The sequence below is a fragment of the Calypte anna genome, chromosome 1 (assembly GCF_003957555.1).
Source record: "Calypte anna isolate BGI_N300 chromosome 1, bCalAnn1_v1.p, whole genome shotgun sequence".
NCBI classification, from domain to species: Eukaryota; Metazoa; Chordata; class Aves; order Apodiformes; family Trochilidae; genus Calypte; species Calypte anna.
In genome coordinates this window covers 50,511,861-50,524,610 of record NC_044244.1, presented here as the reverse complement: position 1 = coordinate 50,524,610, position 12,750 = coordinate 50,511,861, and the positions used below count along the sequence as shown (strand labels likewise).

The following is a 12,750-nucleotide window of genomic DNA, read 5'->3' as shown; positions in this document are numbered from 1 at the left end:
GCACTTTCTCTCTGTGTGCTGTGGCAGTGGAGATGCTGGTGGCTCTCCCAGTTAAAGCACCTGGAGGGTCCAGAAATTTATCCAGAGGGGAGGAGGGACTCACCTGCCTCCAGACAGCATGTCCTGGGAGGTCCCAAAGTGCTCCAGCTTTGCTTGGGAGGAGCAGACCTGGAGCCTGAGATGGGAGGCTGCTGCCCACCAGGGGGTGACTTGGGCCAGGTCTGGTCCCCTACTACTACAGGGATTTCAAAGTGTAACCACCTAACTGGGTGTCACCCCAGCAGAGCCTGGCACAAAGCCCACACCATCACCAATCTCATGTTGTAGCTTTAATTTTTTTTCTTTTTTTAATATACATATATGTGTATTTAAATATATTTCACATTTAACAGTTGGTACCAGACAGGAGCCACCTGTCTTGCACAGATACAGAGCCATATGGCAAGACAGTCCCCAAAATGGGTCTCACCACATCTGCTCGCTCACACATACACGAGGAGAAAACCCCACTCACACTGTGGGCACCAACCAGGACAGGAGCATCATGGCAAAGAGGTCTTGGGGACAAGCATGCACCCTCCCCTAGGTGTAAGGCTCCCACTTCATCCCTGCCTGCAAAAACACAGGGCAGGCAGCCAGGGCACTCGGTGGTCCTGCTTGAGCAGGGAGGTGGCCCAGATGACCTCCAGACCTCCCAGCCACTTCTGATGCCATCCTCCTCATCCTTCAGCAGGACAAAGGCCTAATGGTTGGAAGTACCCTCAACTAGGACAAGCATGGGATAAGACAGACAGGAACAGGGAAGGTTCCTGAACTTGATCCTACCCTATGCACGCATGAGCTCCTGAGCAGAGAAAGAGATGGCTTGGTGCCTCAGAGGTCCTCTCTGCCTCTTCTCTGCTCACCCTGCAACTCTCCCCACCCTGAGCAAGGGACATGCTGCCTACAAAGCAGCCTTGAACAGAGACTTCCCTTCCCTTCAAATATGCAAGGCATTTCAGGCCTCAAGGCCACCACTGGCTAGGCCCTGCTCTGCATTCACCCCAAGCTTGCTAGAGATCCTGCTGATTTGGTAGAGACTTATAGGAAAAATAAACTCCACAAACTCACACGTAACCTGATCCACAGTGAAACAGTGAAGGAGGAACCACAAAACACACAATTCCTCCATGCAGCTTGCAGTGGAGGGCCAAAAGAAGTGCCCTGTGAAAGACTGCCCAGGCTTCCCCATCAGGTCCTCTTTCCCCAAGCAGAAGTCTTCTCTGGGTAGACAGAGGAATTTGTGCATTTGCTGGGGATTTTTGGATGCTGGGGCAGATGGCTGCACTCATGCAAATGTGATGCATTACAGACCTGACGTGTTGTAGAGTTAAAGGTGCATTCAGGTGAAAGAGAGAGCACCCAACCAGCTCTGGTCAAGCAGCGTCCCTGCTCCTGCATCTGCAGCCTGGCAGCAGTGCCAAGGTCCACTCAGGACTTTACCTGTGGCAATGGGACCCGTGGGAGCCCTGCCTTTAGACATTGGAGTCTAAAAACACCAATGCATCTCACCTGAGGAACCTGGCCCCTTGGTTAAGTGGCAGTAGCCAGCTAAGAAACCTCTCTGCAGTCCAGCAGCTAGGTGGTAGATGGAGAGCAATGGCAAAGGAAGTGGGAACAGGAGAAAAAGGAGAAACATAAGACCAAGAGATGGGACAGTGCCACATCAGCAGGGATGTCCTAAGAAAGACTCGCAGGGACACCAAAATGGGATTTTTGCAGGAACCTCTGGCACCCACCAGGTCCACAAACACCAGACTGTGCATGCTCTGGGGAGCTATAAGCAGGACATCCCCCTGGAGGTGATCCCTGAACTCCTCTTGATTACAGAGTTGTAACTAGCATTGCTGGTGTGGTCACACATCCCAGCAAAATGGCCAGGAATGAGGGGACAATGTGAGGGAGGAGATCAAGGTCCAAAGGAGAGATGTGATTTTGCAACGCACGAAAAACCAGGAAAAGAGGAGCAGGATGACACGAGGTAGCTGCACTGAACTGGCGTCCCTAAAGGTGAGCACTTAAATCAAGTGTGTGGGATGAAATGTGGAGGAAAAGCAAGCTTGGAGGGCACTGTTGAGTGAGTACCTCTGTTGGCATTAGAAACCAGGTCTGGGCCATGTTTGCCCTCTCTGAAAATGTCTATGGCAGGATTAAGAAAATCTGAGTACTGGGAAGGAAGGGATATGTGGGGTCCTCCAGCCATGATCTGACTTGACATCCTTTCTTTTTTTTTTTTGGGGGGTGGGGTGGGTAAGCTAAAGAGGGAATTAGTTTCTTCATGCAACTGAGCAAACCTTAGAGTAGGAGTAGAGTAATTTTAAAGATGTAATTCCCAGGTCACCCGTAGGGACTGGCATGCTGTGGCACCAAGGTGAAGAACACGGTGACCCTCTCTCCCTTAGGACGCACAACGCTGCCTACACACTGGGGGAACAGCTGCTCCTTCCTACCACGGTCTTGGAGCAAAGAGCCTTCCTGGTCTCTTGCTCTGAAGTAGCTTTGCTGAGAGTGCCCTGCAGCCTCAGCAACCCCACCATCTCCAGCCAAGGGGCAAGGGAGAAAGATGAGGCACATATTCCCTTGTGCAGAAGTGTTAAGAGGACTGGAGTGAAAAGGAAGAGGGGAAGGACACACACAGGACTGTGACCAGCCCTTTCCAATGCTTTCTGACCATAAAAACATCTGCATTGCTGCCCACCAGAGCATGGTCTAAAGAGAAGCTTTGCCAGAGGTGAGGGAAGGGTTTGGTCCCAGGAGCCCCAGCTGTAGATGTGGAGTGCTGCAGAGCTGCTCCTTTCCTGCACACCCATCTGCACTCCTGTGCCACCTCCCGACCAGCTCTGGAAAGCGTTTTTTTTTTTTCTGTCTACCCTGAGCAAATTCCTCAAATGAAGGTGCTTTTCCTGACGGAGGGAGTAGAGGGTGGGGTCAGGGCAGGGCTGTGGGGACCTGGAAGTCAGCACTCATTTGCTCTCTCTGGAAAGAAGATTTCACGGCATCGCTGGACCGTGTCCTGGGGAGACTGAACACTGTGTCCCACCGTGCGGGGATCATCATAGATTTCATAATCGTTCCCTCCCTGCAGGGGAGAAGAAAATAGGGTAAATATTAGCAGGGCCTGGACAGCACACCATCATCCATTAATCTGCATCTTGATCTGTCCTGTGAGGAGCTGGGGTGGGAGCCAGTGGCTAGGCTAGCAGGGATCTGCTGGGAAGAAGCTGTCAATGTTTTGCTGGCCCAAGGAGACAGAAGAGGCTGGGCTGGGAGCCCTGCTCCCTCTCTCTTCCCTCTCCTCTTCAGAGAAGCAGAAAGGATGGGGAAGGTCCTAGAACAGCAAAGCTTGTCCAGTAGATTGTGTTAACCCTTGTTCTGCCCATGGAGGAGATAGCAGAAGGTGGGGTGGGCCTGTCTGGGGGGGCAGAGGTTGCCATCATCTGGAAAGAGCTGACTGCATGGTCAAGCTGGTCTACAGCAACATGGAAATATCATCCCCCATTGCTCTAAAGGGAAGGCAAAGCTGTTCCTGCTGTTGAGAAGTCCTTTTCTAAGTGATGGGGGATTGTGTTTTGGGTCTTGTGGGCCCCAGGAGTGGCACCCTCAATACTGAGGGTGCTGGAGGGATGAAAGTGACACTAAGATGAACCTGCTTGCCATCACAGTGAATCCAGGGAGATTTCCCCATGATCCAGCAGTCCTGCTGCCATCACAAGCCTACCTCAAATATGTGCCCCATCAGAGCATCTCTCCCCCTGAACCTGCTGGAGGTTTGTGTTGGGACCTGTGATAGAGCAGCTCCATGCAGGAGAGAAAGTGGCCCCATGTGGGGCAAGTGGGACATACTCACAGGGGTTGTCTCATTCCCAAAGAAGTGGATGGTGTCAAATCTCTCATCGTCAAGTACATTGAGACAGTAGCGCTTGTCCCAGCCCTCTGGGAAGACATCAAAGCTGATCATGCCACCTGTCAGCAGAAGGGGGGGCATCAGGCAATGTTGGTGGGAGCCAGCAGGGTGTTCACCCACCATGGGACAGGCAGAAGGAGGGAGGAGGGATGGACATGTGCTGGGAGCCCCCCTGCAAACAGCAGCCAGGCACCAGCTCTGCTTTGGTGTGCATCTATGGCATGTGGCTAGGACAGTGGCAGATGCTGTTCCTATGGCAACAGGCTGGAGTGACATCAGTAAGGTTGGAATGACATCAGCACAGCTCCCCTGGCTGCAGGCAGGCAGGCAGTAGCCAGTGGGCTGTAGTGGGAGATGCTGGGGTGGGAAGTCACAAGAAATGTGTCTGCACCAGCACCTTCTCTGTCCCAGCATGGCAAAATACCCCCAGAGACTGGCACAGGTCTTTTTCCTAGGCTCCTTCATGGACTCTGAACATCTGGACATCAATGACCCTTTTGCAGTCACTGCTCTGACACTCCTTAACCCTACATGGACCAGGTGCTCCCAGCACCCTCCCCACACAAAGCAAACCCCACACACGGCACAGCTCAGGGATGTTCACTCCATGTCCTGATGGCATTCTCCTCTCTTCCCTGCCTGCCTGAGGTACCCCCATTGATTTGGGATTCCCAAACCAAGCCTCCTTGGAGCCAGAAGAGCCAGGGATGAAGCCAGTGTGTCCAGCTCAGGACAGAGGGTTCACTACCAGAATGGATGCCCCAGGCAGGGCACTTTGACAGGAACAGAAGCAATTACCCTATGAGCTCAAGATGGGAATGCCCCAGGCTGGCAGCAGGAGTCAGCACCACAGGAGAAGCATCAGAGCAACTTGGCTGCCTTCATTAAAATCCTCCTGAGTGTGTATCCAAAGCCCTTTACTAGAGAAAAATGATGCATTTTGCAATGTTCTTGCTGGGCAGCAAGAAAGAGCTCCTGATGTCAACTGGAGAGGGTAGAAAAATGAAGGGAGAAGAGATGGTACGGACGACAACCAGCACTGTCGCTCACCAAGAGAGAGCACAGGTCTGGTGGGCTGCAGGGAGATCTCCCACCTCTGGGGTTTGTGTCCTCCACAGCCTGGGACAAGGCACACAGAGACAGCTTGGCGCAAGAGCCCCATTTCTGTGTGTCCCTGGTTTTGGATGCCTGACCTGAGACACCCCACATTTTCTTTGTGGAGGAGCAGGGGGCCCACAGCTCCCCTTGCTTTTATGCTTTTATGCAATGGGCTCTTCATGGCGGCTTCCCAAAATCAGAGGAGAAAGGCACATTGTTTTGCTTTTGTCCCTCCTGCCTGAGTGGACAGAGTATTGGGGACCTTGTCTTTCTCTGCTGTGACAAATAGCACGTATCAGTGCTGTGGGCTGCAGAGGATGCCCCTGGCAGGACTCTGAAGGCAAGGGGAGGCTCCCAGGAGGAAAGCCCTTGGAGAACCAGACCCTCCGTACGGGCCCATGCTGGGTGCAAGAGTAGGGTCACCTGCCACCTCTCAACATCATCATCCCCTTGCCCTTTGGCTGGACTGCCACACAAGACTGTCTTATCTCACACATACCCTTCTGCTCTGCAGAGCATCTTATGAGGGTTTTCTTCCAGCCACAGGCCCACCAATTTTCCACACACCCTCATTCTCCTCCACATCCTGGACAGGCTCCCAGGCTTGCTCAAGCTTCTCCTTTGATTCCTCATCTTCAGCAAGCTGTCTTTAAGAGCCACCACAGGAAGTGGCCCTGCAAAAGCCCATGGCATGGAGCTGCAACCTCCTTGCATCTCTGCATCTTTCTCCAGAAACATAAACCTGGCTGGCTGGCTGACTCCCACGGAGGCAAATTTGCAGCATGTTTTTTTCTCTGCTGTCACCCTGCCACAGATATGAACATGACATCCCTGCAGCTGCTTTCCAAGACTAGAAGCTCCTCGTGCTCTTCCAAGGGTCTCCATGCCTCTAGAGGGAACAGCCCTGATTCATGCTCTCCTTCCCAGTGTTTTATAGGAAAGACAATAAAGCAATCAAGGCAAAGACAGGGAAGCCCCCACTGCTCACCTCGAGAGAAACGTAGGCCTTTGCCAGCAAACTCCCTCTGCAAGGCTGCCACAAACTTCTCGCGGATCCGCTCTTTCTGCAGAGGAGAAGGAGGAAAGGGTAGGAAAGAGGATTTGAATAATGAGATGTTGACATAATCCACCATAAGCTGGTGTCCAATGAGCAACTCTGGCTTATTGCTCTGCTCCCTTCCCACCTCCTTCAGTTTCCCAGAAGCCCAGTTCATAAACCAAAGTCTCCAGCTTTTCTTAAAAAGTCTTGCAAAGCCTGACTGATCCTTTAACCCCAAGAAAGCTCCCCCAGGCAGCAACTGCTGTGAACACAAGCCAAACACTCCAGAGGGCTGCCCAGCAGATCCACCACAGCCCTCACAGTCTGGAAAGCCCATTAGTTCCAGTTCTGTTGGGGCTGGGAGAGAGAAGGCAGCTGCTGGGCCATCTTTGCTTACTGTAGAAGAGGAAAAACCCTGTCAAGTAAGAGCCTTAATCCCCGGGAGTCTCCTGCAGCACAAGGAATCTTGCTGGCCACCCCACTGCATTGGTGGTCTCCAATTAAGTCAAATTCATCCACTCCTCTGAGTCTCTCCTTGAGTTTTCTGACCCCCAGCCCTGTCTCCATTGTGCTGCACGTGCAGCTCCATGCTGCTCCCGGTTCACAGCTCGGAACCTTTCTCCTTTCTCCTCAGGGTGAAGGGAAGGAGGTCAGACCTGAGATCTGCAGTGGTCTGACCTCCAGCAAAGTTCTGCAAATCAGCCCAAGTCTGGCCTGTCTACCTTGTCCAGCTCGGAGAACTCGATTCTCTCCTCTGGTGTGCAGCTTCGTCCGATGGGGGAGATGTTCAGCATCCCGTTGCGAAACTCTATGAAGGTTCCTCTGTGGGTGGGCAAGGGCACAAGGTTACTGAGGCAGGGAGAGAAAACCAGATCTTTCCAGGGGTATGGATGTTCAGTGAGGCATGCAGTCTCTGCAGGGATACACAGGAGGAGAGAAGCTATGCCCGTTCATGGGTACCTCACACCAGCCAGAGACTAGGCATCAGTAACTGCCTAAGGTCTCCAAGGAGATCACAGTTTTACAAAAAGAAACTGTAAGAGAAGAAGAAGAAACAATTCCTTTGCACCCTAGGATCAGGCTGGAAGCAATGAGTTTAGGTGAGATAAGAAAAATATTCTAATATAATAACTGCAACAACAGCTATTGACTGGACTGGACCAACCTTCTGGCTAGCTTGTAGCATCTCCTCCACCCCTGAAGGCGTTTAAGGAACATTAGGTGGACTGGGTGAAGCTGACAGTACCTTAGGACAGTGGGATGGAACAGGTCAGGGTACCTCGCTGCTGATGTCCAGCAGCAGGCTGATGAGCAGTCAGGACCACCCTGTGGGACACAAATCAGGACTGCCTTGTAGAACTTGCAGGGCCTTTATATCTTCTGTTTGACCCCTGCACCTTTGACTGCAACTCATTATCTAAGTCTGCACAGCCAGGACCCAGTTCCTGCTGCTACTCTCATCTTGCACAGGGATTGACACTCTGCTGCTTCCTGAAGGGGGGTGGTTCAAAGTACTAATCCAGCAGAAAACTTCTCCATTCTTTTTGCTGCAAACCCAGCCAGTTCTGCTCGCTTATCAACTTGTAATAGCTCACCAGGGGGTCAGAGAGGTCAACACTGGTGGGACAGAAAAAACAGGGGACAGCAGCACTGGCAATCTGCAACTCTAGTGGAAACCTAGCTGGAGAAGGGAGCTCCCAGGCCAGTCGAGAAGCCCTGAGCTCATTAACCCTCTGATGTCCTGTTGCTCTTCTGTGATAAAGTGCTTTTCACTCTGAGTCTGGGGGAAAAACTTTCCACCTCCTGTCTTGTAACATAAGGAAGAATATCATGGGGAATGGACACAAAGGCAGCCGCGCTTGCAGCCTGCAAGCTGCATCTCTGCAGCACCAAAGCTTTGGTGACTCATGGACTAGGTCAACACTTGGAGGATATGGGTTTAAGTACTTGGCTTGCTACAAATTCCATAAGCTTAAATCCACAGGGACACTTGGGAGATGAAATTTTGCCAGGCTGTTGGGCAACCAGAGAGCAATGAGGCAACCAAACAGCCTTGGGGAGTTGTGTGTCTCAGCCCATGCTTTTGGGGACATGTTCAGTTGGCAGTCCTGCTGCTAGGAGCCACCCTGGGCCCTCTCACTGGCCATCCTGTTGCCACGTGGTGACATAGGCAACTATTCTGGATCACAGCTTAGTAACTTTTAACAGATTAATTTTGACCAGAGAGCTCAGGTAGGGTTTACCATGCAAACACAAGGGAAGAGCAGGAACAAACCAGCTGGGGCGAGGGCAGAGCCACTGGTGTCAGCAGCATGCCTGGCTCATGCTGGTTTCAAGCATTTGTGAAACCGTGGTCTAAGGGATGGTTTGACACTGCACCTAGGCTGGTTTAACTGCAGGCTGCCTCTGAAGGAGGTCCTTCTGCTCTCCCTTTCCACCTTCATGACATCTGTTCCCTCTCTCTTCTTTCTGTGGCAATAGGGTGAGCTGATCCAATGGAAAACTACCTTTTTCTTTCCTGGCTGTGTCCTAGTCTTCCTTCAGAGGAGGTGTACCCAACCAACTCACAGCTGCTGGATCTCATGTGGGGAAGCAGACAGGAACAGAGTTAGGGGAAGAGCAGGGCCAGCCCTATGAGCAGTGATGCTGAGCAACACCCGGTTAGAAACAGTGTGAAACTGTGTACTCAAGGCACTGCACTTCCAAACTTAAGAGCCATTGTTTGTCTGTTTGGAAACTCATAGGACCAGAGACGCCTGATGCCCTCACTAGTAACGAGCTGGTACCATTGTCCTAAATGAGATGCATGCAGAGGATGTACCCTGGTGCATGCAGTGGATGTATCCTGCTCTCTAGGGAAGAAAATCCTAGGGGCAAAGGAACAGGCATAGCACTAAAAAATAGTTCAGACTCTCCAGAACAAAGATCCGCCTCTATTATTTGCCCACAGTGCCCAGCTTGCTGGGATAGTAATCCTACACAGGACTAAGATAAAACCTGGATCAAGATAAGGTCAGTGGCTCATCTGTTCTTAGGAGAGCCCTGGAGCTCAGAGTTCCCTAGAAATCAGAGATATGACTGTCATTTGCACAGGCCTGTGACTTTACCGTTTCTTGGGCAGCTTCAGCAGTGCCATGTAGTTGAGACAGAAGTTGATAAGATCCTGCAGCAGCTCTTCCCCTAAGTGGTCCTGAATGGCCTGCAGGAGGAGAAGGGAGAGTGAGGGAGAGGCCTGACCTCCTTTGGAGCCCACCTGAAGACATAACCTGGAGGAGAGGCACATTCAGGTCTGGCATCTGGGGAGAAGAGGATGCCCATCTGCCCAGGGCCAGGTGCTGCTCCCCACAGCGCCCAGAGCACGGGAAAGGAGAGGCCTGGCTGTAGGGAGAGCTGGACCTACCTGCTTGGAGATCAGCTGCCCATTCTTGTACTGCACTGTGCCATTCTCTGCAAAGACGTAGTCAAACTTGTCGATGACTGAGGGGGGAAGAAGTAAAAGAGTAAACATGAGTACTGCCTGGAAAAAGGGGCCAAAAGGTCTGGGCTCAGGATGGAGTAAGCCATCCTCCCAGATCCTTAGTACTGTGCTTTCCACCTCCCCTGTACTCCACAGAGAGCTACTGATCCTCCCTGCTCTCTGCAAAGTGGTCAAGCAGATTATCTCCTGCTCACAGGTGGGGAGCTGACGCACGCAAGGCGGGGGGGAAATGACCTGATCGAGGTCACGGACTGAATCAGTGGCGGGACAAAGATACGGGCTCCAAAATGTCAGGCTTTCAACCACGTGCGTGATACCCTGCTCTCTCTCTTTCCTCCCCGCCCCACTGCCAGGGTGCTGGGGCCATGATGCGAGTGGTTACCTAACTGCAGCTTCTCCACAGCCCGGACACATCGCGTTGCCAGCTCAGCAGCCAGCCCTATAGCCGGGAATTTCTCGGCTTCCCTCAGCTAAGGAGGCAGAGCTGGGAGCCCAGCGGCGCTTGGCATCCATGCCGGAGAGGGAAAACACGGCGGAGGCAGCGGGGGCAGCCCCCTCGCCCTCCCGCTCCTTCCTTCCTCTACCTCCGTGTCCCTGTCTCGGACATGATCAGATCACCCCCTTCCTGTGGACCCCACCACGGAGCAGCCGGGAGGCTGCGAAATTTGCCCTCGTCTGCTGTGGGGTGAAAGGGAGGAGCTGTCAGAGCCCAGAAAAAGCTCTCAGGAACCAAACGCCGGAGCCGGCAGCGTGGGCTGGATGGAGCATCCCTGCCTGCTCTCCGCAGACGGAGAAGAGGCCGAACCCGGGCTGGCCCAGCTGTCCCAAGGGCAGGCTGAGGGAGTGTGTGGGTCACCTTTAGGACACAGGGAGCCTCGCCAGGGAGGAGTGTAGGGGGGAACCCTCGTCACCCGCACCTCACCTTCATCCCCTTCTCCCAGCTGCTCGGCTATTTTGGCGTAGTCGGAGCCTCCCACCACGCCGATGTGTACCCTCTCCCGCAGCTCCCTCAGGAACGCGTCCACCTCCGGCTCGATTTTCTGGAGTAGGGGGAGGAAGAAGCAGCGCTTGAGGCCGGCAGCCGGGGGGTGGTGTGTGGACGGACGGCACACACAGGCTCCGCCATGCTGACCTTACCCCCCCTCCCCCTACACGCACACCCCGTCCATGCCTGTCCCCCCCACACCCTCTGCTTCGCTACCTGCCGAGCCGGAGTCAGGGTCCCGTCCACATCGAAGAGGCAGAGCACCCGACCCCGTCCGGACGCCGCAGCCATCCTCACCGCCGCCCCGGCCGCTGTGAGAGGGAGGCGGGACCGCGGCGGGGATTGATGGCGGCCGCACCGCCCTCCCCGCACGTTCGTGCGGCGGCTGCCCTGGGAGGGCGATGCGGCCTGGTGAGGTTTTTTGGGTGTTTTGGCTCAGGTGTATTCCTGCGCTGCTGCAAGGCAGCAGTGCCACCTCGGGGCATTTCCCAGAATAGGGGAGCCTGCTAAAATCAGCCTTCACACTCCTACCTGCAGTGCTGTCGGGTTTATGCTACCAGGAAAGCTTTCCGAAACTTGAACTCCCTGCTGTGCTTTCCCCGGTTTATTTGTCAGGCTGCTTCAGAAACTCGGATGGAGTTGGAACACCTCTTGCAGAGCGCCAGCTGAGAGGTGGGCTCATGCAACCTGCGTGAAGTCCAACAAGCATGAAGCTCTGCACCCTGGGTCAGGGCAATCCCAAACACAAACACAGGTTGGGTGGAGGCTGGGTTTAAAATAGCTCTGACGAGAAAGACTTGGGGGTGATGGTTGACAAGAAGCACAGCAGAATCCAACCATTACCCTAAGCTTCATCAGGAGGAGCATGGCCCGCATGGTCAAGGGAGGTGATTATCCCTCTTGACTTGGCTCTCGTGAGACCCAACCTGGAGTACTGTGTCCAGTTATGGAGCCCCAAGTGTCAGAAGGACATAGAGCTCTTGGAGTAAGTCCAGAGGAGGTCCATGAAGGTGATCAGAGGGCTGGAGCACCCCTCCCATGAAGACAGGCTGAAAAAGTTAGGGCTGTTCAGCCTGGAGAAGCCTTCAGGGAGATCTTACAGCACCGTTCCAGTACCTGAGGGTGGGCTAAAAGAAAGCTGGAGAGGGACCTTTTACAAGGGCATGTAGTGATAAGACAAGGGGCAATGGCTTTAAACCAGAAGAGGGGAGGATGTAGGTCAGATATTAGGAAAAAATGCTTTCTTGTGAGGGTAGTAAGACACTGGAACAGGTTGCCCAGGGAAGCTGTGGCTGCCTTCTTCCTATAAAAGTGCAAGGCCAGGTTGGATGAGGCTTTAAGCAACCTGATCTAGTGGGAGGTGTCCCTGCCCATGTCTGGGGGCTTGGAACTGAATGGTCTTTAAAGTACCTTCCAACCCAAATCATTCTATCATGATTCTATGATGATGACTTGTACCATCTTGGTTTCCAGAAGAGTACAAGTTGACCTTTAGTTGAAGTCTGTGGCTGTGTACACAGCTTGTCCCTTCAACTGGGTTAGCTCTGGAGACATGGCTGCTGTGTCTGTTCTGGTCATTTCATACTTTACACTTAAACCATTCTTGGTATGTTCCCTTGACTGCCACATAGGCAGCAGCTGTCCTGAATAAACTCTGTTACAAGTAGCAAGGGCAAGTACTCTGTTAGAAATGCACAAAGTAAATTACTGTGAGTGCTGGGTTACAACATACAGTCTAGGTCTGCCATTAAAGGCAAAGTTTTCCTTCTATATGCATTTCCAGGAACTTTATTTGGGGCTAGCACTGGTATTTGACAGCAAACCAGCACCTCATCTGAATAACAACAAAATGAACACTAATCATGAATATTTCTTAAAGCTCCTTTCTGCTGCAAGGCCTCTTCTGTATTACACCGATACAAACCCTTACACCAAGAGCAAATTGTGTGGTTTATCATTTGGATGCCACTGATAAGCATTCAGAAGGCTGAACCAGGCAGAAATTGTCTCTTCCCCAGAGCCAGACACTCCCTCTGCTCCCTAACAACCCATCCTGTGGCATGATGGGCAGCGCAGTGCTACATAACCCTTGACAATATCCACTCTGCAGCCCCAGAGGAAACCAGGCATGAACTCTACTTTGTAAGGCTTTTTTTCTTTTGAAGGTAGTAGCATCAACACGCAAAAGCTTAGAGTCTTTTCCTATC

The 12,750-nt window shown here is 52.8% G+C and overlaps 1 protein-coding gene across 1 annotated transcript; it reads right to left on the bottom strand.

Moving 5' to 3' along the window:
• Positions 1-350: 350 nt before the first annotated feature.
• PMM1 (phosphomannomutase 1) lies at positions 351-10,919 on the bottom strand. The gene is made up of 8 exons (XM_030446318.1): positions 10,760-10,919; positions 10,481-10,598; positions 9,481-9,557; positions 9,188-9,279; positions 6,803-6,902; positions 6,030-6,105; positions 3,887-4,002; positions 351-3,118 (listed from the first exon to the last, which is right to left on the bottom strand). The coding sequence occupies exons 1-8, from the start codon at positions 10,832-10,834 to the stop codon at positions 2,996-2,998; spliced, it is 777 nt and encodes a 258-aa protein (XP_030302178.1). The 5' UTR covers positions 10,835-10,919; the 3' UTR covers positions 351-2,995.
• Positions 10,920-12,750: the final 1,831 nt, after the last annotated feature.